Source organism: Anoplopoma fimbria, chromosome 18, assembly GCF_027596085.1.
Source record: "Anoplopoma fimbria isolate UVic2021 breed Golden Eagle Sablefish chromosome 18, Afim_UVic_2022, whole genome shotgun sequence".
NCBI classification, from domain to species: domain Eukaryota; kingdom Metazoa; phylum Chordata; class Actinopteri; order Perciformes; family Anoplopomatidae; genus Anoplopoma; species Anoplopoma fimbria.
The window spans coordinates 4,786,847-4,813,793 of NC_072466.1; the positions used below are offsets into that span (position 1 = coordinate 4,786,847).

At 40.6% G+C, this 26,947-nt stretch overlaps 1 protein-coding gene across 3 annotated transcripts in view; it reads left to right on the forward strand.

The window, feature by feature from the left end:
- The window catches only part of LOC129107211 (1-phosphatidylinositol 4,5-bisphosphate phosphodiesterase beta-4-like), a 63,722-nt gene extending 37,545 nt beyond the window's left edge, over positions 1-26,177 (forward strand). For all 3 annotated transcript variants that reach the window (XM_054618631.1, XM_054618633.1, XM_054618632.1), the window contains 35 exons: positions 96-155; positions 3,421-3,564; positions 6,462-6,541; positions 6,664-6,717; positions 7,361-7,442; positions 7,558-7,658; positions 8,102-8,159; positions 9,128-9,236; positions 9,841-10,051; positions 10,146-10,239; positions 10,549-10,628; positions 10,745-10,829; positions 10,927-11,017; positions 11,129-11,224; positions 11,625-11,773; positions 12,501-12,596; positions 12,755-12,899; positions 13,057-13,141; positions 13,958-14,082; positions 15,084-15,135; positions 15,679-15,781; positions 16,060-16,224; positions 17,777-17,981; positions 18,855-18,943; positions 19,103-19,259; positions 19,354-19,403; positions 20,038-20,103; positions 20,677-20,792; positions 21,004-21,079; positions 21,194-21,369; positions 21,470-21,571; positions 21,683-21,740; positions 21,952-22,038; positions 22,656-22,692; positions 23,441-26,177. In XM_054618631.1, the coding sequence (XP_054474606.1) occupies positions 96-155; positions 3,421-3,564; positions 6,462-6,541; positions 6,664-6,717; positions 7,361-7,442; positions 7,558-7,658; positions 8,102-8,159; positions 9,128-9,236; positions 9,841-10,051; positions 10,146-10,239; positions 10,549-10,628; positions 10,745-10,829; positions 10,927-11,017; positions 11,129-11,224; positions 11,625-11,773; positions 12,501-12,596; positions 12,755-12,899; positions 13,057-13,141; positions 13,958-14,082; positions 15,084-15,135; positions 15,679-15,781; positions 16,060-16,224; positions 17,777-17,981; positions 18,855-18,943; positions 19,103-19,259; positions 19,354-19,403; positions 20,038-20,103; positions 20,677-20,792; positions 21,004-21,079; positions 21,194-21,369; positions 21,470-21,571; positions 21,683-21,740; positions 21,952-22,038; positions 22,656-22,692; positions 23,441-23,517 (3,561 nt within the window). In that variant the 3' untranslated portion in view covers positions 23,518-26,177. The remainder of the gene's footprint in view (positions 1-95; positions 156-3,420; positions 3,565-6,461; positions 6,542-6,663; positions 6,718-7,360; positions 7,443-7,557; positions 7,659-8,101; positions 8,160-9,127; positions 9,237-9,840; positions 10,052-10,145; positions 10,240-10,548; positions 10,629-10,744; positions 10,830-10,926; positions 11,018-11,128; positions 11,225-11,624; positions 11,774-12,500; positions 12,597-12,754; positions 12,900-13,056; positions 13,142-13,957; positions 14,083-15,083; positions 15,136-15,678; positions 15,782-16,059; positions 16,225-17,776; positions 17,982-18,854; positions 18,944-19,102; positions 19,260-19,353; positions 19,404-20,037; positions 20,104-20,676; positions 20,793-21,003; positions 21,080-21,193; positions 21,370-21,469; positions 21,572-21,682; positions 21,741-21,951; positions 22,039-22,655; positions 22,693-23,440) is intronic.
- The last annotated feature ends 770 nt before the right edge of the window (positions 26,178-26,947 follow it).

The window sequence follows — 26,947 nt, forward strand, 5'->3', positions numbered from 1 at the left end:
TCCCTTCCACATCCCTCTCGGTCTCTCTCATCACCTGCTCTCATATTCTCTCTGTACTTATTTTATCTGTATCTTTGTGTGTGTCTCTCCTGCAGGAAGGCCAGGTGCTCGAGTGTTCCCTCATCAACAGTATCCGTGTTGGTGGCGTCCCAAAGGTGAGACCTCAGGAAAGACAATTTCCTCTCTTCTGTGTTTTTTGCTCACGCTCTCTTCACACACCACCTAGCATTCAGTCTCTTGCTCCCACAGTGAGTCTCCTGGTAGAATCTGGGGAGACCGCCACGTCAGGCCCATTATTCATGCCTTAATTAGCTGCAGCCGTGTGTTCTATCAATCGACCGACTGATCTGGGAATATCCGTTGAGTTCTCACTCCTGAGCATCTCCCGGATTCACCAGGGGCACTAGCAGAACATGAACATAAAATATTTAACTCATCAATATTAATACAACCCCGACGGGGTTTAGCTGCAGGTTCTATGTGAATCTTTTTCTTTTTGTGCTTTTGTCCCGGAGAGGAATAATGAAACATCGTGCTTCCGGTCCTATTATGATGGAGGACAACTGGGTTAAGGAGTTCACACTGTGGGATCAAAATCTCACAGGCATAAGACGTTCTGTCTCTGTCAGAATGACCTTTCCTTGTCCTGTAATAGGAAACGGATCTAGAAATAGCCAATATGTACCATCCAGGTGCATTGTTGTGTATTTTCAGAGCAGCTGGCAACCAACCAACCAATCTTTTATCTAATATGGAGCCAGACACACACACAAATCTGTATGTATTCTCTGTAAATGAAATATTGATTAATATTTAGCCTTGACAGAGACTCATTATGTCGTACTATTGAACCTTACGGACCAGATGAATTATGAAAGCTGTTATGCTTTCTCCCGTGTCGACCACTGCCTCTAATTAGGATGCGAGCCTGTCAAGCCGCTAAAAGTCAAACACCTGACAGGAGACACTGGTGTGTGTGTGTGTGTGTGTGTGTGTGTGTGTGTGTGTGTGTGTGTGTGTGTGTGTGTGTGTGTGTGTGTGTGTGTGTGTGTTTACATAAGCATTACCAGCTTGTGAATGTATGTTGACAGCAGGAGGGGGGTCTGTTTGCTCCGTGTGGACGTGTGTGTCTCTACATGTGTAAGGGCACGTATACAGATACTGCAGCTCCTCCTGTTTGTTCAAACGCTGTACAGTGTTCTGCAAGTAGCAGAGCAAGAAGAACCGAGAGCACCGGGGGCTTCTCTTCAGAGGCTAACGTGGTTACACAAGCCCCCGAGAGCTGTTTCACATAATCCAATGAGCGAGCAGAGATGAATGGCATTGTATGATCGCTGGCTGGGGGTTTAAAACGTCTCAGCCTCTTGCCTGTTGCTCTTAATTTAATCATACCACAAAAAGACATTACGCACTTCCATGGTGACGATGGTGGCAGACTGCGGTTCTGAAAAGATGAGAGGGAGGAGTTGTGCTGTGTGTTTGATGGCGAGAGAATGTTTTTTCATGGATGTTGTCTCACTGATTGAACAGTTTCCAGTCATGTCAGAGTGATCTGTGGTGAGCACTGTAGATTACCCTGAGGAACCTGGAGCTACGGCTCTTTAAATGTCAGAAATGTCATATCTAATGTTACAAAATATGAAGTGTAAACAGGGCTCGTCACTTTTCAGCATTGTTATTCATTTTGCCTTACATTTAAAGCCTTTTAAAGTCATATAATAGTCTATAATACAGCTTTACAGTCGTATGATGCTGGTTTTCATATTTGTTGTAGACTTTAATCATGTGAATGAAAGATTATTAGTGAAGGGACACAAACAGCGGGAAACAGAATGAAGCAGAAGCCATGAATAATGTAGTTTCCATAATGAAACAATAATCGGGTCGCTTTTATTTGTCTCACATCCTTAACGGGTCACATCAAGCACATGCAAATGTTTTCCTAGATTAATACTGGCTAGATGGGGTTAATATAACATGTCAAATATCTTGCACATTTCCTAATGTGATTTTTCTTATTTTGCTTAATTATATATATATATATATATATATATATATATATATATATATATATATATATATATATATATATATATATATAGCTTCCCACCTTTCATTATGTGTGCTCAATCAGAATCCAAATCAGTCTGTTTTTTTGCTGCTGTTTGTTATTCTGTTTTGGTTGTCAAGGTAGCACTGAAAAGAAAAAAAGGTCTTAATCACTCAATCAATTTCAGCAGTCTGAATCCTTTTGATTTTGTTTGTTTCATACTCACATCTTAGACATTTTGAGGGTTCTGTGCAGACAATAAAACCCATTAACATTGTGAACATGAACTGTTTTTGAGTGTTAAGTGTTTTTTCTATTCTCGGCACGAAACCCATCCAACATGTGCAGTGAATAGAAACTTACTGACAGAACCCTACCTTAGATAACCTTGAATTTATCAACTATATGGCTCCAAAAAATGTGAAATAACAACATAAAAGACAAAATCAGTGTCTCAACTTCTTTGAGTGAAGTTAGTCCAAACTACACATGCACATTTACTTAGCTAACAGAACTGACCAGTTAACAATCCTTCTCACATTACAATTTATGAAAGTTACATAATGTTACTCACCCCTTGACTACCAACCTTCTCCTACCTCCTCCAGTGAAGTGGTGTCTGAAGTGTTTTTTTCCAGCTTTCCAGCCCTGTTGAACTCATCCAAATCTGGATTTAGTGGAATTTTTCAAGATGCTAAGATTTATTTTGAATTAAGTATTGTTATCCTCCATGATGGACGTTTATTGTAACCCTTTTTAATCTGAGCTTCAGAACTCTCCCAAGCATGATTCATACTTTTCAACATCCTGAGTCTTTTCCACAGCACCAATAAACATTTCAGCAGCCTTCTCTCTGAATGCCTTTCCCTTTGTGTTTTCTTGTTAGTGAATATTTATATTCGCAACAATACCAGAAGAGGAGATTGAGTTTTTCAACTCTGATTTGTTTTCTATGTTTCTCTTCCTATTTCTTTCTGAAGATGTTTCTCTGTTTCTGTCTTCGTCTCTTTTTATCTTTTTGGGCGTGTTTTTGTCAGACAGACACGTAGTTTGTTTTCCAAGTCACATACTTTATATTTTTACTTATAACATAATTATGCAGCTGCCCTCAAAGTACATACTGTTGCATACAGTATACATACATTTGGGACTCAGTACTTCATAACATTTCACCTTGAACTTTCTTGCTCATATATCTGCTGCACAGAGGATTGTGGCTTAGAATGGCCAGAAAAGCATTCTGGCTTCAAACAGCAAAATGTGACCGGGTGCAGTAGTAACGTCCTGGTATTTTTGACATATTAAAGAGTTTCCTAGCATACCAAATAGTATGGTAGCATTTTACTAAACTTTCTTTCTCTTTTTCTAAGGACCCCAAGATCTTGTCATCATTCGAGGCCCTTGGAAAGACGGAGGCCGACCTGGAGGGCTGCACCATCTGCATCTGCAGCGGCACAGACCTGGTCAACCTCAACTTCATGTTCATGGTGGCCGAGAACCCAGACACAGCCCGGGTAAATACATGCATCCACTGTGTATCAGTGCGGTTTTGGACTAATCTAACTTGTATTGTATATCTGTATGTACTTATTGAAAGGGAATGTTCATGACGGTCTGGAAAACAAAGCAGACAACAACTCTGCTTAGCACTTTGAAGTTCACCCCCTTAATTCATTCTGCATCATACATTATGGAGGCTAAAAGAACCCTGACACAGCAAATATTTCTTTCAGAAACAGCAAATTGCCAGGTCAATGGTTCATATGCAAACTCCTACACGATGAGAATCTGGCGTTGGATAAATAGACAGATTTGGAATGAGTCATTTTTGTGTCTCACCTCGTCTCTATCTCCCTGTGAGCCTCATGCACTTCTGCTGTTATTTTTTGCTCCTCTTTGTCTCGCACTTCGTCTGCTCTCTCTCTCTCTTTTTCTTCACACATCTAGGAAACAGCTCTGTGAGAAATCTGACTGCCTTATTGACGGCAACCTCTCCGCCCTTCTCTTTATCGCTTTCTTTCTTTCTCACTCATCCCTTCCTTTTTGTTTTTGGCTCAGACAGGTGACACCACCCCTTCTTCTGTGTCTCTCTCTCTTTTAATCAGCAGACATTATTATTGATGACCCCTGCTGGCAAACCTCCAAACATTGTACACATCCTGTACAGCCCACAATACACAAAAACTGTTTGTGCAGATTAAATTTCAATTTCCCGGAGCTGAATTGATCCGGATCTGAAGTATGACACTGCTCAGATGACCCAAAGAATTGCAGTAGTGGTATAATGCTTTACACTAAGTTAATTAAATACAATGTCTGCAATTCTTCAAATGAAAAGGAGTAGTATTCTATATTTTCTTACTTTCAACAAATCCTATAAAAAGACCAAAAACATTCGCCCCATTTTTTTTTCCTGTTAAAGATGTAAATATTTTAAAATGATACAGACTTTATAAAATAAAGCTAATATTTCTAAGTAATTTTCCTTAAAGGGGCGCTGAAGTTTTTATAAAACAGTACCTGTTTGTTGGGGACTATTTTTAGCCACAGATTAATACACATTTGGTACAGTGTACGTGGGATTTACTCAAAATAAGCTGTGCAGTGCCCATATTCATCATATTAAAGAAACATGTCACCCAGGGCAACAGTTGTTGTTTTTTCGGCCAGCAATCTAGGTCTTTGGCACAGAGAAATAAACTTTGTTATTATTATTAATATAAAATTGTTGTTTTTCATAATAATATATTTATACTTCATAATTGGATAAATTCTGTTAAAAATTAAAAGCCATCTTTATCTTTTGGCCTTGTGGAAAGGTTAGGATGACTGTATAAAGTTCCATCAGCTTCAAGACAAAGAAGAGAAAAACAAACCCATAAAAAAAAATCATCTTTCTTCTATTTAGTGACAAATCCAGTGTTGCCCAAAGGCTTAGCAGTAATTGAAAGACACAGAGCCGAAACAAGAAAGCACTATGACAACTTCAAGTGAGAGTCATTTTTCTCAGACTTAGGGTTGTCATTGCAGAGTAAATAACATATGAATGGTTGCTGATATGGATTTACATCGATATGTCCTGGTTTATGTCATCCAAATGTGTTTGTCTATGAAGATCATGTGCTCAAGTGCTGAGAAAAAGTATAAAGAGCCTACTGGCAGTAACAAAGCACGACTAGAATGATTAAAAGTCACAACACACTGCTGGCCTTGAGGAATATAAATATATTTAATTATGTAATGTATTAAAAGATGTCAATTCTGAAAAAAAAATGTCCCCAGCACTCAAAATCAAACCAAACCAAACTGAAAATGCTCGTTCTGAGCGGCACAGATCTGTTATTTGGCACCGCAGCACCGGTGTTTATGCATCGCCCGTGAGAGGGTGTCTTTGTGGTGATGGGTGCTATAAACGATGTTTGCGCTCTGGAGAGCTCCCTGCCACCGGGCTGTCAATGATATTTGTGCAGCAGCCTTCAGCGAGGAGACACACACACACACACACACACACACACACACACACACACACACACACACACACACACACACACACACACACACACACACACACACACACACACACACACACACACACACAGAAACACCATCACCACTTCCCAGCATGCAGGTGGCCCTAAGTAGCAGACCTCGGGAGATGACAGAGTTATTTACATCAGAGAAACGTTCACACTCACACACACACACACACACACACACACACACACACACACACACACACACACAGTGCTTCACGTACGCCACATGCCCAAACCAGACTACTCCGGCTGCACCCGTTATCTTGTTTAATGTTTTTATAATGATGCCAGTAATCGTTTTCTGTGAAAGTGGAGGACAGGCGGAGCACAAAGACGGAGAGTTAGAATCAAAAACATTCAGAGACGGAGAGACAGAAGGGTCAAAAATGTTCAGATTGACAATTTGTGTTGATGCAGTCAGCAGAGTATTCATGTAAAGATACAAAGCTTTCTAGCTGTTTGTTTACTGTCACTCCTTGTAGACATGCAACAGCTCACTGGGTTTATCAATATGTGTGTGTGTGTGTGTGTGTGTGTGTGTGTGTGTGTGTGTGTGTGTGTGTGTGTGTGTGTGTGTGTGTGTGTGTGTGTGTGTGTGTGTGTGTGTGTGTGTGTGTGTGTGTGTGTGTGTGTGTGTGTGTGTGTGTGTTCTCCTGATTGTCCTGTCAATACACTTGCCCGTGTGTGTGAATTAAGAGGCAATTAATTTGCTTGTGCTTATTTCCCCAAAGACACTCACCTCTAAGCACAGTGCACACTCTGGGGTGTTGTGTGTGTGTGTGTGTGTGTGTGTGTGTGTGTGTGTGTGTGTGTGTGTGCTTTGGCTGCTTTGTCAGTGTGTTGAAGCTTAATACTGCTGTTTGTTTGGTTTGCAGAAGTGGATCGAGGGTTTGAGGTCTGTGATTCACAACTTTAAGGCCAACAACGTCTGTCCAATGACCTGCCTCAAGAAACAGTGAGTGCATTTCATAGCACACTCCCAGAAGGTTGTGTTATTATATAAATTATGTTTTATGTTTTAATAATAATCTGCTGTTTCTCTAATCTGTGCTTTTTTGTTTCCCCTCTCTCCTTTAGTTGGATGAGAATGTGCTTCCTGACCAATGTGAATGGGAAGATTCCTGTGAGAGGGTAAGAATAAATTAATGACATATTTGATCAACCACTATCTATGGTCACAGTCAATCATCGAGCAAATTATAAACAGACTTTTGAAATGATAAAAAGAAAATAAATGCAAATTAGAGGCGTTTTCATCAATTTGTTTGGAGCCAATAAACTCTGCTACTGCGTAGTTTGGTCACTTTAAGCCACACATGGCTTTAATCTGTCGGAAAACAAAGTAGAGTAGAAGGAAAAGACGTTGCCAACTAGAAACAACACTTATCGCCTTGGCCATCTAACCATCTAGGACAGAATAATGGAGAGAGGTCTTCAGGAAATTTGTTTCAATTGGGAACATTTTAACGTGTTTCATGTTATCCGGAGATGTAGACGATATAAATACATATCCAAAAAGACAGCAATAGTGGAAACAACTGGTCATGCAGATTAAATGTTTGCTACATCAGAAGTTTTTCAGCAAAGGCTTTTCCGTATCCGATTTAGGTAACTCTTTCTCGCCAAAGGAAAAACAGCCTCAAGTCAGCGACAAAAACTTTTTTCCTAAAATTCTTCCATTTCCACATAGCTTTTCCAATGAACTACAAAGTATACTGAAATGTGTCTCAGTTAACTCTTCACCTTTCCTCTGACTTCCTCTCTCTTTTTACAGCGTTACTCGAACATTTGCATCTGGAAAAACAGAGAAGGGGATCTTCCAGGCTCTAAAGGATCTCGGCCTTCCTAGTGGAAAGGTAAGACAACACTGACCGTAGACTGTAGCGGTGATAAGGATCATATGTGGCACTGAAAACTGTGGGTTTATGGCTCTCGTGTTAACAAACAGCCACACTTTGTTATCTTCCACAGAACGATGAGATCGAACCAGCAGATTTCACCTACGACATTTTCTACGCGCTCACACAGAAGATTTGCCCTCGCACGGACATAGAGGAACTCTTCAAGAACATGTGAGTGTCCTTTTTTATTATTGTAATGTTAACTGAATTTGTACCTCAAAATGAATACCAGAACGTGATCAATCCTCTGAATAAACAACGTAACAGTAGCTCCCTCGCATTGTTTACCCTGTGCCTAAATACAACTACGACTGTTGAAATATTCCCCAAGTGTGAGAGCTACTCCAGTTTGTTGGAAATAATCAGAACAGATGTTTCTGCGCCTGCTGCACTAACAACGTCTGGACAGCCTAACCTGCTTCTACAGTTCAACATTAATTATGAGTGACGATTAACATGTTATCACTAAACGTGTAACATTTTAAGTATGATTCCTTTTTCAAAAGACTTGCTTGCTAATTTTAACTGACGGACGTGTGTGAATGACTGAGAGGATGTCTATTCTTTTTAAGAAGGATAACATTGTTTTTTTTTTCTAATTAATTCCTTTGCAGCAATGGGAACAAATCTGATTATTTAACCGTAGACCAGTTAGTCAGCTTTCTGAATGAAGTAAGCTCTTTATCATTCATTAACTTCTCTGTGTGTTGCTTGCATCACGCCCCCCCCCCTCTGCAACTCCCCCTGCTTTGCCCCCGCCCCCCTTCGTCCTGCTCTGGGTAGAAGTTGCCCTCTGGCCCGGTCTGGACATCATCCGACCCTCATTAAAAGTTAATTAATGAGGTGGACAAAGTATTTAACCTCCAGTCAACCTGCAAGGGCAACTTCAACCAGCTCTCCTATTCTGCATTCCCGCCCTCATCCCGTTCCCCAAATGTTCTCCCCCCCCCATACCGCTCCGTACCTCCTCCTGTCTGATTGGTGTTGCCATGGCAACGGGAGGGTAGAGGTTGTTTTTTTTTCCCGTTCCCGTTGCTTCCTGCTTGGCTCATCTTGTTTCCTGCTGTCTGTGTCTGTTTTTTTTCTGTGGCCGTGCCCTTCTGTTTGGGTTGAATACCTGCTCTGGTCGCTCCACTGTGAAGTGGCGTGTGTGCTGCTTCATGCCCAGTCCTGTGCATCTCGCTCTAGAGCCGCCAATGGAGCCAAAGCTTTGGTTAAATGAATCCCCCAGTGGCTTTGTGGGTGGGCACTGGCATTTTAATGATGTTGTTGTTTTGTTAAAGTAGAGCTGCCTTGAACCTCTGCAACATGTTCGACTTCCCTGCTTTTAAGCAAAAACACTGCACCTGTTAGTGGCTCACAGCTTCCCCTGAACATCTCATAACACATTTTGTCTGTTAAGTCATGTTTATACGTAAGTGCTCTCCATTCAAGACCACAATCATTATTCAAATCAACTATATTGATTCACTTTATTCATCAAATTACAGTTCTTGAAATGAGCACTCTTGTAGTCGTCCCCCAGTCCTGTGTGTCGGTGGAAGATGTTTTGTGTACCCCATCCAGTTTGTTTGGAAATCAGTATATGTGTTGACAATACGTCTGTGGATAAATGTGTGTGTGTGCGTGTTGCTCCTCAGAATCAGCGTGACCCTCGGTTAAACGAGATCCTGTTCCCGTTCTACGACCCCAAGAGAGCCATGCAGATCATCGAGAAATACGAGAGAGATGAAGAGCTGAAGAAGAAAGGTAGAGAAGTGTGGAGGGAAACGGGAGGCAGAGAGATATTTAAGGCTGTGCTGCCATCTGCTTGTGTACCTTTGCAACTACAGGACGTTGCATCAGGTGGTCGCCATAGTTCTCTGCAGAAAGATTATTTTCAGCCTTTGTCTTGTTTATCCTGCTCGGTCATCATGACAAATGAACAGTTAAATGGTAGTGCTTAATAGACATTCTTAAAGCTTGAACATGTTGAAATTTAAGATAATTACCTTGATATTATTAAATAAAAGTTATTTTAATTATCATGTATCTACTTAAATGTTATAGGAGTGTCTTTAATATTAAATAAAAGCCATTCATCTTAGCCTCAGCCACTGTAAGCGGTCCAAATTTAAAAGCCATCATTTATTAGGAAAATGTATAAATATCCACTACTATTTCTTTAAACATTGTTTTAACTCACAAATACAAATGATTTCGATCGGGAACTTTCAGTCTGACGGGAAAAATGCCCCCTTTTTTTTTAGGAAGTTCACTGTAACCACCACCAGTTATTCTAATATGATAAAAAGAAATGTGAGATATACTCTCAATCCTGTTAACTTTGTCCCCCTTGTTCCTTCACCTCCAGGCTGCATGTCAAGCGATGGGTTCTGCCGGTACCTGATGTCAGACGAAAACGCTCCAGTTTTCTTGGACCGGCTGGAGCTGTACCAGGAGATGGAACAGCCGCTGGCCCACTACTTCATCAGCTCCTCCCACAACACTTACCTGACAGGGCGACAGTTTGGAGGAAAGTCTTCAGTAGAGATGTACCGGCAGGTCCTGCTGTCTGGATGCAGGTGAGTAAACGTGTGTGTAAAAAGAATTACGTGTACATCGTTAGCGGATGCCTTCAGTGAATGAACAGTTTCTGTTTGATTTCCATCCGGTCAGATGTGTGGAGCTGGACTGCTGGGATGGGAAAGGAGAGGACCAGGAGCCCATTATCACTCATGGCAAGGCCATGTGCACAGACATCCTGTTCAAGGTGAGCACACACACACACACACACACACACACACACACACACACACACACACACACACACACACACACACACACACACACACACACACACACACACACACACAGCCTTACACACATATAGTACATTCAGACAGTTGAGTCTTTTTCTGGCTGCTTCAATACTTTAGCATAAGGTGTGCCTGCCCCCTTGTGTTGAGAGCATGATACTGCATATATTACAGCTTTGTCCTTCTTTCTCATCCCCTCTTTTCATTCATTTATTTTCCTGCTAATGTTTTTATCTTTTCCTTCTTCCCTCCTCTTCAAACAGGACGTCATCCAAGCCATCAGAGACACAGCATTTGTGACCTCGGACTATCCTGTTATTTTGTCCTTTGAAAACCATTGCAGGTATGTGTTCAATCAGTAATAATAGTGTGTTAATGCATATTAATGTCTTATACAATATGTGGACACAATGCATTCTGTATATATGTGTGTGTGTGTGTGTGTGTGTGTGTCACCAGTAAACCACAGCAGTACAAGATGGCCAAGTATTGTGAGGAGATCTTCGGTGAGTTCCTGCTCAAACAGCCTCTGGAAAACTACCCGGTAAATACTCTCTCTGATTCCCAGTGTCTCTCAGAGTTGATTGTATTTGGATGATGGCCCTCTATATTTAAATGTATGATGACGTTCTGTTTGGCAGATTGAGTCGGGGCGCCCCTTACCCTCTCCAAATGACCTCAAACGCAAAATCCTCATCAAAAACAAACGCTTGAAACCTGAAGTTGAACAGAGTATGTAAACAACCCGGCCTGTTAAATGGTTGAATCTCTGCCCATTGTATGGTTTATTGGTTAAACGTGTGTGTGTGTGTGTGTGCGTGTGTGTGTGTGTGTGTCATACAGAGCAGCTAGAGGCCTTTAAGAAACACATGGAGGCAGGAGAGACCAACACCCCCGCCATCATTATGGGAGAGGAGAATGAAGAGGACACAGAGAACGGTCAGCTAAATGACTCTGTGTCTGTGTGTGTATATATATAAATATATATATGTATATATATCTATATAAATACTGTGTGTTGGCATTTGTGCTGACGTGTACACAACATGACACCTTATCAGAGATATTTTAAACAATCATGTTTGAAAGGAAAACGATAGTTAAACACTCATTTTAATGGCTTTTGATTTGATTTCATAAAGATCACAATGTTAAAAGAATGAACAAGAAATCTTCAAAACGCTGCATCAAGTACAAACTGTAAAGTAAGATTAGTGTTGCAGCTTGTCCATATAAAGACAACGCATCAAGTCATGCAAAAATACCAACCAATACTAACATTGGGAGAACATTTGTGCTCTAAAATAAATGTCTGTGTTTGTTGTTTGTGTGTGTGTAGGAGAGAAGGAGTCTGAGGAGAAGGATTTGATTTCAGAAGCCCCCAGCAGTCTGTCGGAGGCGACCACTGACAAAGAGGCCAATAGTGTTTCCCAGAGTAACGCTGTCAGCAAGACGAAAGAGGAAGAACGCAGCAACAGTATCAAGAAGGTGAGGTTATCACTTTGAGGACTGTTTGGCTTCTGAGATGATCAAATGAATGACTCATACATTAGATCTCACTGGGCAGATGGGAGGTTTAAAAATGGCCTCAGACTGTAAACTGTTGCTTCCTTTGATATTTTTACCAGACCATTAAATTGTCAAAATATTATCAAGTCCCACAGTGAAAAAAGGTTTGATAAACTGAGCATCCAAACTGTATGTTTTGTGCCAATCTGTGCCAATTATCACCTCGTACACGGCTCTGCAAAACCGACCAAATATTTGGATAATTTAAATAGAATCCATAACATACAACATGAAGGTTCGTATCCATTGTAGAGTAAGGACAAACTCTAATTTGCTCCATCACCAAATAAAAATAACTCTAAAGATAACATAAAATAATGTGTAAATTCAATTCTAAATGCTTTATTGGCATCAATGTAACATATATGCCTTGAGAGCAACAGAAAAGTTGAACTCTATCCTTACATATGTGGCCAAAATTCCAATGTTTTGAAGTTCAAACTGAAACTTAAAGGAGAAAATGAAAACTAAGAATTGTCTGAAATGTCTTTTCTAAAATCACTCAACATAATGTTTTTACTTTTAGGATACACTCATTGCGTTAAAATAATATGATCCTTTTTCCGTCATTTAAGAACTTAAGTTCTGACTTGAACTTTCAGAGTGTTTAATGTTCGTGTTTGTTTTTATCCGTCTGTGTTTCTAGTTGCCTGACGATGAAGTGACAGAGATGTCTGAAGCCACAGAAGCAACAGACGTCACAGATATCTCAGAAGCATCCGACCAAGATAACAACAAGAAGGCGAGCACACGACTGCTGCTACACTTTATCACTCTCTCACACGCACACACTTAATCACTTCTAATATAAAAAAAATCTAACTTTATTCCTGAGTTTATGCATCAGACCAATCCAGTGCTACGTGTCTGTGAAACATGTAATCGTTTGAACCTGTGCAGGTTGTGGAAGAGCCGGAGGACTCTGAAGAGGCTCTGATAGCTCAGTACCAGTATGTCGGAGCCACCACGAACATCCACCCATGGCTCTCAGCAATGGTCAACTACGCACAGCCCGTCAAGTTCCAGAGTTTCGATGTGGCAGAGGGTGAGCTTTGACTTTCTCCTTATGCATTTTCACTTTGATCCTGCAATTCTGCTTCATAAATACATGGATTATTTGGGACTGATCTTTTATTTGTGTTGCTCTGGGGAAAAGCAAAATGATGTAAGCATGTTTCATTCCCTTTTTCTCTGTCTTTCAGAAAGGAACATCCACCATAACATGTCGTCTTTTAACGAGTCTGTTGGTTTGGGCTATCTGAAGACCAATGCCATAGAGTTCGTCAAGTATCCTTTAGGCTTCAAGTCTAAGCTGTGCTGCATTTATCTGAATAATAATAATAATGGTATGAATCTATTTCTATCATGATAAAAAATCCAAGGTGACTGAAACTGAAGGCATCCATGCTACTGTGACCGTAACATGATTTCAGGTCACCTAATAGTTATACTCTTTTAGCTCTGTTTTGGTCCCCACCACCTTCTTAGGGAAATATGTGGTTCTTTACCTGCTAAATGCTCCACTATGTTCACCTGCTAGCCGCTAACTGTGTCTGCTGTTTGGTGCTGAGCAAGTAGTGTATATGATGGGTTGTTGGAGCTTTTTGCTGAAACATTCAATTAAAGATAAAGGTCCTTAAAGAAGAGGGGAACTGCGGATAATCCTTACTACAAGCGTAGTTTTTGTTTTTTTCCCCAATCACATAGCTAATTTCCACCATTTTTTACTGAGCACAGTCAGGTTCACACCGTTAAGCTACATGTTTGTAGCTTCCTAATAAATTAAGAGTTTTAATAGATTGAGGTCACCTAATTGATATCTGAATGGTGGGTCAGTTCTGACGTTTTTCAGCCATATTTGTTTCCACTCTGCTCTCAGAAAAGCACTGAAGGCCTCCAGAGGCCAGTGTGCTTTAGGACTATGTGACTTGACCTGACACAAACATTCACACAAACTTTGCCTCCCTCTCCCTCCCTCTCCAATGGGACTTTGACCCAAGCTGTTCACACTAAAAATAGTCCTCCAGTCTGTTTGACACACACACACACACACATGCTCTCTGTCCCTTTTTTTATTTATTTTTTTCCTGAGCGTCAGTGCAGCTACAACAAGCGTCAGATGAGCCGTATCTACCCCAAAGGGGGCCGGGTGGACTCCAGTAATTACATGCCTCAGATCTTCTGGAACGCAGGCTGCCAGATGGTGTCACTCAACTTCCAGACCCCAGGTACCACAGCACACAACATGGGACCTCTGACCTCAAGCACACCCATATCTATGCTCCACATACAGCAGATACACGCTATAAGCACATGTACATAAACATCTGCAAGCACCCCCATTGACCTTCTTCTGATCTCAACATGCAGTGAACTTCTGACCTCACATTTTCATACGTCGCACTGAAAACATCTACTGCATGTGTTGTCTAAATGAACACACCCACTAATCAACAACCTTCACTCCTCTAATCAAATGCATCCAAATATACACATGCCAAGAATAAAAAGGAGAATATCTGCCCCTCAAAATTCTTCCACTATTCAAATGGATACAAAATACTCAACAGCAACACATCATGTGGAGATTATCTAACATCACAGATACTGTCATAATGCCCCATGCTTGATGTCCACTATATAAAGGATCAGTCAAATTCAACATTAGCCATATTGTGATATAAAAAAAGAATAATCCTGTACCTCCCTGAGCCCTTCATTGTCTTGCATACGCACACACCTGTGGAGACATAAACACAAATTAGTTCCTTGTCTCTGCAAATCGTTTGCATGTCATGTTGCAGCATCAGTTTATGCATGCATGAACCTGAGCAGGTGCACAAACACACGTCCTCCTCCACTTCATGTATTTTTCACTCAGATTAACTCTGTTATACACACACACACACACATTTTCATAAACTGCCACTGCCACACACACACCTCTACAGTGACTGATGCCTGTTGGAAAACAGCTGCTGCCCCATGGCCAGAGGCAAACGGGGGCCGACCATATGGCCAGCTGGGAGCGGAGCATGTGCGAGCCTGGAGGGGGGTGACACAAGAGGTGGAGCTTCTGTGGTGGAGGGAGAAGTTATGAAGGAGAAAAGGGGGGAGAGAGAGATGTCAGGACAAATGTAAAATACTCTTTCAGCCGAGAAAAAGCTCCACAGAAACCAATGCAAATGAACTAAATGTGAGAGCTGATATGTGTGTCTCTTTCTCTCAGATCTGGCCATGCAGCTGAACCAGGGAAAGTTTGAGTACAACGGCTCCTGCGGGTGAGAACAGCTCCTCACTCCTGTCCTTAGCTCATTTCCATCCCTCCCCTCTACGAAGCTCATCAATTAAAGCTTGTCACATCTCATTAGTGGTTGCCAGCGGCGACCGTATCTACTGTCTGCCGTGGGAGCCAATGAGTGCTTTTGGGGGGAAGCGGGCTCCTCTTAACCGCCTCTGAGGTTCTCTGCAGTCATCTATCTCCTCCGTTCTCCATCCCTCGGCTCTAATATTGTCCCTGAGGGCACAGATTGTACTGCTAATGCTGGAAATCTCATATGTGGGAAGATCAGGGATTGTGAAGACACCCATCATTACTAATACCACTCTGCTGGGCCCCGGGTTAACACACACACTCCCACACACAAAGCCTAAGTACCTTCTCATGATGTATCTCCTTACTACACATATTGTATTAGAGCCTAATTGAATTATTTCAGAAACATTATAGGCATATTGATTTTTTGTTTGTGCATTTTCCTTCTTCATCTCCATCTTCTCTCTCTGTGTGTGTCTGTGTCTGTGTGTCTGTGTCTGTGCATCAGGTACCTGCTGAAGCCCGACTTCATGCGGCGGTCAGACAGGATGTTTGACCCTTTCTCAGAGACGCCTGTGGACGGAGTCATCGCTGCAACCTGCAGCGTACAGGTGAGGTCACCTGACTCTCCAATCATGCAGCAAAACTGTTAAATCCTATAAATGTAAAGAAAATCAAAGTATTTTAGCATGAAGCTATTATCCATAAGAAATCAGCAGTTATCTTATTACACATATCTTAACTCCAGTAGATGGTGCTTGATTGTACCTCATGCCTACTGCGTCAAGATCCAATCACAGAATTATCACTTCTTTAATATTGTTCTTGTGAAATCTACAACTTTAAAAAATAAACTCGTAATGCTGTCCTCCTTTTACTTTTACTTTAGGTGTTCTCTGGTCAGTTCCTGTCAGACAAGAAAATCGGCACGTACGTTGAGGTGGACATGTACGGTCTGCCGACGGACACCATCCGCAAGGAGTTCCGCACACGTATGGTGATGAACAACGGACTGAACCCAGCCTACAACGAGGAGCCCTTCGTCTTCAGAAAGGTAGCGAGAAGCACAGGGAGGAGGGGTTGTTGGGTGAGGCGAGGGACGGAGGGAGGGAGGGAGGAGAGGAGGTGGAGATAACGGATACAGTGAGGCAAAACAAATGTGCTGCACTTATTTGAATGCTGACTGCATTGTGATGAGAGCTGCGGTAGTTGAATAGGAGGAGGAAAAGGAAATAGAGAGGGATGGAGGACAGCCATGATTTAAATTGGAAGAAAGGTCTCAGGATGATGGAAGCTACCTCACTCTGTCCTTAAAGGAAGGCAAGACGGAGAGAGTAATGCAATAGTAATAACAAATAGAACGGAGGGTTGAGAGAATAGGAAGGAATTCAACAGAGGAAGAAAACTAAACTGAGGGAATGATTCTGGATACTGTTGTGGTCATTTGCAGAATATCACAAACCAAAACAGAGAGGGACGACAAGAGAAAGAAGAACAAGGCATCTCTATGCCTGTGTTTTGGTTTGCGGAGAGGAAGAAAGGAAAGAATGAAAGGAACATAAACAGAGAAACAATTAATTAGGGAGGGAGGAAGAGGAAAAAAGGGAGAATAAAGGAGCGAGATTAGAGATAAAGAGGGAGAAACGTGTGTGTAATAGTGCTGCTCTCAGCAGAATGAGGAGTCTCTCAGCCATGACTGTGACTCCAGCTTCCTAACACACACCATCAATCACAGCCTGCCGCAGTGCTGCTCTGCTCTCTCACACACACACACACACACACACACACAAACCTACACAGTGCTATCAGAGGGGCATCACAAGCAGAGCTGCTGGCAAGGCTCGTTTCTCACATCTTTACACGCACTCAGAGACACAAATGCCCTCGAATGCTGCCACACCTTTTGCATGCATGCATACACTGTCGAGATGACTCAGAGCGAACAATACACACCAGCAGCACATCAGCCGGGCCGCGTTTGCGTGAGCGCGGTCGCTTCCACCCGTTCATCTCTCCCGAGTATTCTTCGCTCTTATCTCGTACCTTCCTCTTCGTCTAGGTATTAATCACCCTCTTCTCGCCGTTCACTTATCTCCACACACACAAGGCCAGTAGAGACTCTCGCCCTTTATTTATTTTTTCAAGGATGTACACACACACACAAACTCACTCACAGACACACACTACACACACACACATGATTTACTCCACTCCCTGTATGTGTCCTAGCTGTGGAGATGGCCTTGTCAGTAGTAAGATATGCTGTGTGCTGCTGCAACGCTATCATGCATTTCTCCTGTATCACACTGTGACCGTCCCCTGATAGTGTCCCCTGCAGTTTCATCCTTGACCTTCTGATGCTGCTTTAGCTCCAAAAGAGAAACCATTTTACTGCAATGGCTTTGAAGTAGTGTGTTGTTTATTTTCATAGCAGAATGAGTTACTGTCAGTAGACTTCCCACAGGGCTGATGTCCTACTCCTAACTGTGACTTTAATTTTTTGTTGCACTTTTTCTGGTGCCTCACCCGTTCCTTATCCCATCTTGTTGGTTTTTTTTACCTTTTATTCTGGCTCCTTCTCCTCCTCCTCCCGCCCTCCCTACTAGGTGATCTTACCCGATTTGGCAGTGCTGCGCATCGGCGTCTATGACGACAACAACAAGCTGATTGGCCAGCGCCTCCTGCCTCTGGACGGCCTGCAAGCCGGCTACCGTCACATCTCCCTGAGGAACGAGGGCAACAAGCCCCTGTCGTTGCCCACCATCTTCTGCCAAATCATCCTCAAGACCTACGTGCCCGACGGCTTCGGAGGTGAGGCGAACTTGAACACGCTCACAAACACACACAATAATTACAAAACTTTATATATTTTTTTTGTTCTTCGATGTGTAAATGCAGAATTACAAGTTTGTTTCACTTCTCTGTTTATTAATGGCTGATAATAAAGTTGTTTCTGTAGCCTGTAGGGAGGAGAGAAGGAGACTCTCTCTCCCGCTCACTTTCTCTCAGCCTTGGGTTGGTTTGCACATTCAGAGTAATGGCATGCTGCAAATGATGATGACACTGAATCTGCAGTAATAGACAGTTTAAAACAGGCAGAAGCATACAAATGAGGAGGACAATTGGAGTTGTCATTAAATAAAGCCAAGGGGCTCGCGCTGAGGAGCCATTACTGTAACCATTAGCTGTCTTCCATAAGATCTGCTGCCAAAATCACTTCCCTGCCAAACACACAGCACTGTAGTAGGAGCTCAAAAGTAATCCATCCTTTAGAAACAGTGTAATTTAAACAGGTTAGATACGACCCCAGGGGCAGTTTGACTAGTATGCTCTCACAGCATAATGGGGCAGTAATTAATCATGTAAGGGGAGGACAGCTTTTGTGATAGTTCTGTTTGAGCTGAGTGATATTAAATATAACTCAGTTTACTACCTTTCTAAATTCAAAGTAACTTTTTGGTTGCTATTGTCAAAATAAATACTGTTTTAAATACATCAGAGATGGCTCCTAAAAGTGTATTCTCTTAGATTTCCTTATTTTCTATAGCTTTGAGTGTCATAAGGGATATTTGGACATTTGTTTATCATACAAAAGGCAAAGAACAATCCCTCAACCCACCAATTTATCAATCAAATCTTTTCTTTACCCTTTACAATACTAACAAATGGATTTGTGTGTTTCAGCAATTGTGGATGCCCTATCGGACCCAAAGAAGTTCTTGACCATAGCAGAAAAAAGAGCCGACCAGATGAAGGCGTTGGGGATTGACACGGTACACATGACAACGACCTCACACACGTGAAGCTTCAGTTTGAGTTAACAGGAAATGCAGATCTCTCACACACTGCTAAGCTTTTAACTCAGATAAACCTGCATCCATAATAAAAACAGTGTCCCTTACCAACTAAATGAATGACTTCCCTTTTTGTAGAACGACATAGCAGACGTTCCCAGTGGAAGCTCGAAGAACGACAAGAAGGGAAAGGGTAAAGGAGACACAGTGAAGACCAATGTGACCCCGCAGGCCAGCTCAGACATGGCCCAGACCTCCAACTCCGCCCAAAACAACAACGCAGAAACCAAGAAGGGTAAATACCGACTTAAAACATGTACATTTTTAAAAACACAACATTTGTACACAATGTGCACAGAGTTAAACTTCACTGTTCTCTGCTGTTTCAGATAATGCACTCGTGCCTAATGTCAGCATTGATGACTTAAAACTGATGAAGGTTGGTAAACAAACTCCCTGCTCTTAACAATATAACAAGTCTCCTACAGCTCAGTACGTAAGACCTAGTAAATGTGGAAGAGTTAAGTAATCATACAGTCATTAGTTCAAAAGGTAATTGTTTATTATTATTTAATTAAGTACCAAGAATGTATGCTTTTATTAGAGTTATTGCTAAATGATGATATTGGTGTAATGCATCTGTACAGAGAAAGGTATGGTCACTTTACGCTTCTGTTTAAAGAAATGTCCACACATATTGCCCTGAAAAAGGATGTGATGTGACTATTCTGATTATAACGTTATAAATATGAACTCTGTTTTACACCAAAACTGATAATACATGCTTCAATAGAGGTGACTCTGAAGTGATCATACCAAAGTGCTACGATAGTGTTGTGAATACTGAATAATTAAAAAGGTACTACATAGTTACTACAGCAAAAAAAGGGGTAAATACAAGCACCTAATACTGCACTATTTCTTATAACCTTCTTTTTGTGCAATCAATTATGTGCAAATTATTTAGTAAATACATATGTTTCTCTTGGTAAAATTAAACTACTGTAATCATAAAATGGCTATTCTCAACATGACCGGCACAAGATCAATGAATACTTTTCTCTCCACTGCAGACGTACCTTAAATTGATTAAGAAGCAACAGAAGGAGCTCAACTCTTTAAAGAAGAAACAGTCAAAGGTGGGTGATTGTGTTTTCTGTTGGTAATGCAAACAGGCTGCTGCTTATTGTGGAGAGTCATTGATGCTCAGCGGGACATAAAGAGAGTGAAAGGGGCCAGCTCCACCTTTCATCTCCGCCTGACCACGGCTTCATCATTGTATTCACCTGCTCATACAATCTGTTCATTACAAACATGCATAAATGCAGCCGCATAATGAATGTTTTGTTAGAAATTAGACTTGCAAAAGTTGATTTTCCTTTGACCAGAGCTTAGCATAGAGACTATGTCGGGTGCTGGCTCAATAATTATCATAATATTACGTCCTATTGCATAACCCATGTATAAAAGTACCGTCCAGTCTCCATCTGTTGACTGATAAAGAGGTCTGCTGGCTGATTATTTGAGGCAGACAACAACAATACAAAAGTATAAATATTTTTAAGATAATCATATTTTTGTATTGAAGCTGCCTGTTTAGCTATGATATATATGTTTAAGGTTTAATTCTCATATCTGTTAGGGTACAGGTTACAGCTGCATTTCCACAGTATAAATACTTAACTAATACAAGTTGTTTTTTTTGTCAACAGGATCAAAATACGATGCAGAAAACCCACTGCAGCCAGGTGGACAAGATGGTGTCTCAGCATGATAAGGAGAAGACAAACCTGGAGAAACTGTTAGAGAAAGCCATCAAGAAAAGAGGGTAATTGAAAAAAAAAAAACAAAAAAATAAATAGAAGATGTATCATGCATACATAGACATAAATGCATTGCCAAGGTTTGTTGACAAGATCATGAAAAAGGTGATAGACAGTGTCAAAAAATAATTAAAGAAATTCTGGTATATCAAATGTCATAGAAAAAGTTAGATTTATTATTATAAAACTTGTATGCATTTGTTTTTTCTCTCACAGGGATAACAACTGCCAAGAGCTTAAGAAAGAGACCGAGGATAAGATCCAAACACTGAACGCCGAACACAAAGTCAAGGTAACGCAAAACATCTCACCCCAAAAATCACAAACCTTTCCACAGTCATTACCCGTGAAGATGACAACTGCCTCACACGTGGACTGTTCACTGAGGTGTGTGTGCTTGTTGCAGGTAAAGGAAATCACAGCACAGCACACTAAAGAGTGGTCCGAGCTGATTAGCAGTCACAGCAGCGAGGAGCAGGAGATGAAGGACAGCCACGTCACACAGCAGTGCGAACACCTCAAGAAACTCCTGACCACCGTCCAGGAGCAGCAGACCATGCAGCTAAAACTCATCCACGAACGGTGAGGGTTTCAAAAAGGCACACATCTGGATATATGTGTACAGTATACATCTGTTTACTGTAGGTGAACAAGTGGCTTTTTTTTCCTACACAATCTTTAGGCAGAGCAAAGAGATGCGTGCCAACCAGGCCAAGATGTCCATGGAAAACAGTAAAGCCATCAGCCAGGACAAGTCCATCAAAAACAAGGCAGAGAGAGAGAGGTGGGTCACACACATATTCTGGATCCATCCATCTTTTATTACAGAATCATAAAGAAGGAGGTTGTGTTGTCACATTTGTAACACGGTGGTCCTGCTCTGTTTGCTATTTAGGAGAGTACGAGAGTTAAACAGCAGCAACACCAAGAAGTTCCTGGATGAGAGGAAGAGGGTACGTTGTGTTTAATTTACTTTAAAAATATATATAAAACAAAGAGTTCTCCTATTTTAATGCATAATGGATTGATATCGCTACTCCTGTTTTGTACTCCAATAGTTAAAAAAATGCAAAGAAACATTCCATCTGTCTAAAGAAAAAAGATTCATGAGTTATTGACCTCTTTATAGTACTAAACAGTATTTTGTCCCTGGTGTTTTTGCAGCTGGCCATGAAGCATCAGAAGGAGATGGAGCAGCTACAGAAAAACCAGAGAGAACAGTTGGACAAACTGGAGAAGTTCAATGAGCAGGTAGGACAAAAAAAAGAAAACTGAACCTCACAGAAGGCCAATAAACTTTATATTTCAGAAGATAACGGGCATTTCTTTCATCAGCTGCCTGCTGGTCTCCATCTCATCTGATAGTAATGTTCAACCACAGCATTTATTAGACCCACTTCCTGCATAAACCAGAACATCTCTCAGTTTATGGTCTTTTGAGCTCTACTGGGGTTTTTTTAAAGTGTAAATGAAAGTCCAAACTGGGGACTAAAGATGTTCTCTGGCTGATTTCTTCCATAAATAACGGCTGCAGTTTCTTTCGTCTGTGATGTAAACTGTAATTAGTTTTGCAGGAAGTGCTCCACATAGTTGGACAGAATTGCCTCAAGAGACTCTACGGACAAACAACAATGTTGGTCCCAAAGAAGAAACACAAAGTCCATATTAAAGTCAAAATGCACAATGTCTATAAAGTCTACACAACAAATAGAAACTTTAAAAAAGGAACTTTAACATGACATTAAGTTTAGTATCTCCATCTTGTACATTTTAGTTTGCCCTCTGCCTCACTCCATTACCTGTCTGTCTCTCACATGTGTTCACATATTCATTCGTTTTTTAATATGATTTGCTTTTTCCCGGCACAGCTTTTGAAATCACACCATGCAAACAAACAGGTTCAAGGTAGGCATCTCCATCTCACTCACCTCTACCTCTGATACCTCCTGTCTGTCAGCGAGCCACCTACTGATTATGTTTCCTTCCATTTCTTTCTACCTCTCAGTTATGTTTCTCCTTTTTTCATATCCTCAGTTTCCTGCTGAGTTTATTAAAACGTTTTTTTTCCCCTGCTATTTAAATTACTGCTATAATGACCATTCGTGAAGTGATTTACCTCAGGGAAACAGTACACGACAAACTGCCTTTGAAGAGATTGCAAAGATTTAAAAAAAAGAAATAAAGTGATTCATTTCTCTTTGTGTGGAGAAATCCCATTCCCACATTAGTAGTCTGCAGCTCTCGGGGTGTCTGCGGTGCCAACGAGCAGCTTGAGTCATTCATCACGTGACTCACCAGCTATTACTAAGCAAAAAAACAGCCAGCTCCACACCTGCCACACCGTGCTTTCACTCCAGCTCATAATCGTTTGCTTTCATAGTATGTGACAGAGTCCCGCTGCAGACATTTTGTGGCAGCAATTACACATCACTGCCTACTAAGAATGTGAATTAGATTACCTGCAAAAGTATGCAAGGGAATAATCAATATACCACTCAGAACTTTACAAAGGCACTTTATGAATGCAAATCTATGAACCATTACTGAAGATCAAAATTGCACTTGTCAAATAAGAAAACAAAAGAGGAAATATGCTGCTACACGTCTGCATTTAGTTTCTGTTTGTCTAACTGTGTTTTGTGTCTCGTCGAAGGCCAAGGACATGCAGCAGATGGTGAAGCTGGAGGAGGAGATGGACCGCAGACCTGCCACGGTGGTGTGAGCGACTGAGACCAGAAGCACACACACACACACATGTACACTCACATACACACACACACATGCAGGTGCAGCAAACACTCCACTGCAGATAGCCCTCTACAACCCAGAGACATTAACCCCGCCTGCATCACTATCTCTGTGCTTTTTTGTCATTCTCACACACACAAACACACTGCGTAGCCCTCTCCACCACTTAGTTACTGCACCGTTACCCCAGCCACTAACTTTATACCACTGAGCCACTGGTGCTTATCACTGTTTGACAAGGGGTTAAACCACTGAGAGAGAGAGAATCAGATGAATCCCCTCCTCCACTGGATGTAGATCTAGATTTTCTATCACCTTCAATGTTCTCTGCATCCTTCAGGCAACACAAGCTGCAGCTATTGGTGGACACACACACACACGCACGCACGCAAACAACAGACGCATTCATTCACAGGAGGTGGATTTTCCATTTTTCCATTTTTTTAAATTATTTCCTTGAAAAAAGTCGGTACCGGATTAACCGCTCCAGAACTAGTGTGGAAGAGGGGAGAAGAATATGTTTAAGATTTAATGTCATTTCAGCACAAATGAATTAAAAAACTTTGTGGAATACACTGTATGCTACACACCCGTCCTGTCCTGAGCACTTTGTATGCGATAGGCCATCATAACAATGTGGGAAAAAAATGTAGCAGTGCACTACTGTAGGTTTTCTGTATTTCAGTAAGAATGTATTTTTAAAAAGAATCACTGTATGAAGGAGTGGCAAACCCCAGTGTCACCTGTACCTAACAATGCAAGCTCTGTGACTTCTCAAAGATGTATTATTGATTTTATTGTTGTTCGTGTAACAGCCAAATATAAAAAAAAAAAAAGAAAGGCTTATTATCTTGCTGAGTCAGAAAACTATAAAGGGATCATGATGGACAGTTGTTCACTTTTATTACAGCCGCTTTTCCTGTCAAATTTTGTTTTAATTATGAAGAAAATACCCAAGAGATTGTGTAACTGCAGTCCTAAACTTTTACTTGAAAGTAACATGTGATAGTCATTTTGTGCTAAATCATCACACGTTTACGCCTGCGAAACTAATTTAATACTCCATATTTTGGGCTTAAAATCATGTATACTATGCAATAAAAACAAACGCATGATTCCCTCAAAGTTCAAAATGTACAAAATACAGAAAAGAAGTGACCAAAAGGAGTATAAGTAACAATATTACAGTAATGTGGTTGCTTTTCACTGATACAATTGATTACTACAAACCTAATTGAAAATATGATGATATACTAAAAGAGGACAGTTACCAGTAAACTAAAAGGTTAAGTTGGACTAAATTAAACTTTTGCATTAAGAGGTTAACTAAATGAATCCACTCTTGGCAGCACAGTAATCCCACTGTAATACATTGTGTTAATGGACCAGCCCATCACTATTAGACAATGACATTTTCAGACAGAAGTCGTACTCAGTGTCCCGCTCATTAAAGGCGTTGTTGAAGTGAAGTGCTCCCTTAATAGCTTCTTGACTGAACGACAGCAACCTCAGCTCGTAATCCTCATCGTTTCCCTGCTCGTCTTCGGTCCGGGGATATCAGACTGAATAACAACAGATTCATAACCAAGCCTGTGACATGGCTTAGCACACACTTTCCACACTAAGGGATTTCAGACAGGGCCTGTACCCCAAAACAGGTTCCTGCTTATGGCTAAAGAAAGCACTATACCTACTCTGGTGAGATAAACAGCCACTGCAGAGAAAGAAATGTGCACTATTATGAAGTAATCCTATGGGTACTAGCATTTGTGCACATATGATCATGCCATGCATTCACGTTGCATGGCACAGCACTAACAAAGAAGCGACCAAAAGTCATTTTTTTTATTTTGGCCTTTGCTGAAGTTTTTTTTTCTGTATTATTCTGCTGTAACACACTTAAAGGGTAGACGGGATGTTTGTTGTATATACTGGAATGTATGTAGTCTAATGTACTTTTTGACCAATTGTGTTCTGTCATACAAGGGCTCAGGGGATAGAGCGGGTCTGTTGGATGTTGGGGGGGAAAGACATTTATCAACCACTGGGTTTTTGTTTTTGTTCTATTCGTCTCTGTTTTCAGTCTGCCCTTACTGCACCACACGACACAGCATAAAGCTCTCACCACATATCTAGTGCAGAGATAAACGAGTAAAAAAGTGCTTTTAAATTTTTTTCCATCGCTTTCAAATGTGCCACTCTCTGTCTGTTAGGATGGTAAAATTATTTTATGAATGACAAAATGCCAAATTAAGGGGTTATTTATATGAAGATATATATAAATAAATGAATATATATATTATATATATTAGATATAATGTGTAGTTTAAGATTATTATGTTTGTTAGAGGCTTTTTTGCACTAGTTGAATGTTTCTGTTGTGTGATTACATGTAACCTTTGGCTCTCTAGTTTGTCAGAAAAAGCCGGTTATTTTTGCAGTGCAAGTCACCGATTTGATTTCCTCAGTTTAAACTGTATCTCCTCTTTGTTTTCTATTTGAACTGTAGCTTGTCAAACCATTCTGTGCGTGTTTTTGTATTTATATTGTATTGTTGAACTTAAAGCAATGAAAATACTGTTGTTATCCAGCTCCTTTAATACTGTTTTATAGTATGTGTACCAATAAAACCAGGTGTAAAATGGGACATAACCAAGTGGCTCATTTGTGTTTTTGTCAGAACATAAACCTCCTGTTTGACTTGTTAATTTATTTAATTTGACATAACCATCAGAAATGTTATTGTATATGGAAGATAAAGTGTGGTATTTGGGGCTAGCCAGAATATTTAAAAGCCATACTATAGTTTGTAATAAAAAGGTCATAGTATAGTAAGTCAATAAAAGTCATGAAAAAGGTCATAGTATAGTAAGTGGAAAAGAATCATGTAAAAAGGTCCTAGTATAGTATGTGTTGAAAAAAATCATATAATAGTATGTCAAAAAAAGTCATGGTATAGTATGTTGAAAACTTCTTGAAAAAAGTCATGGTATAGTATGTTGAAATAAGTCTTAAAAAAGTCATGAAAAAAGTTAAAAAAAAAAAAGGTCATAGTATAGTATGTCGAAAAAAAGTCATAATATAGTCAGTAAAAAAAAGAATGAAAAAAGGTCATAGTATAGTATGTGGAAAAAAAACATGAAAAAAGGTCATAGTATAGTATGTAGAAAAGGCCTTGATAAAAGTAATAGTAAAGTATTTTGAAAAATGGTGTGGAAAAAAGTAAGAGTATAGTATGTCAAAAAAGGAGGTAAAATAGTCATAGTATAGTATGTTAAGAAAAGTCGTGAAAATAAGTGATAATAAGGTATGTTGAATAAAGTTACAAAAAAATCTGGGTATAGTATGCCAAAAGTCATGAAAAAAGTCATATTATAGTGTGTCCAAAAAAGTCAAATATGTAATCGAAATC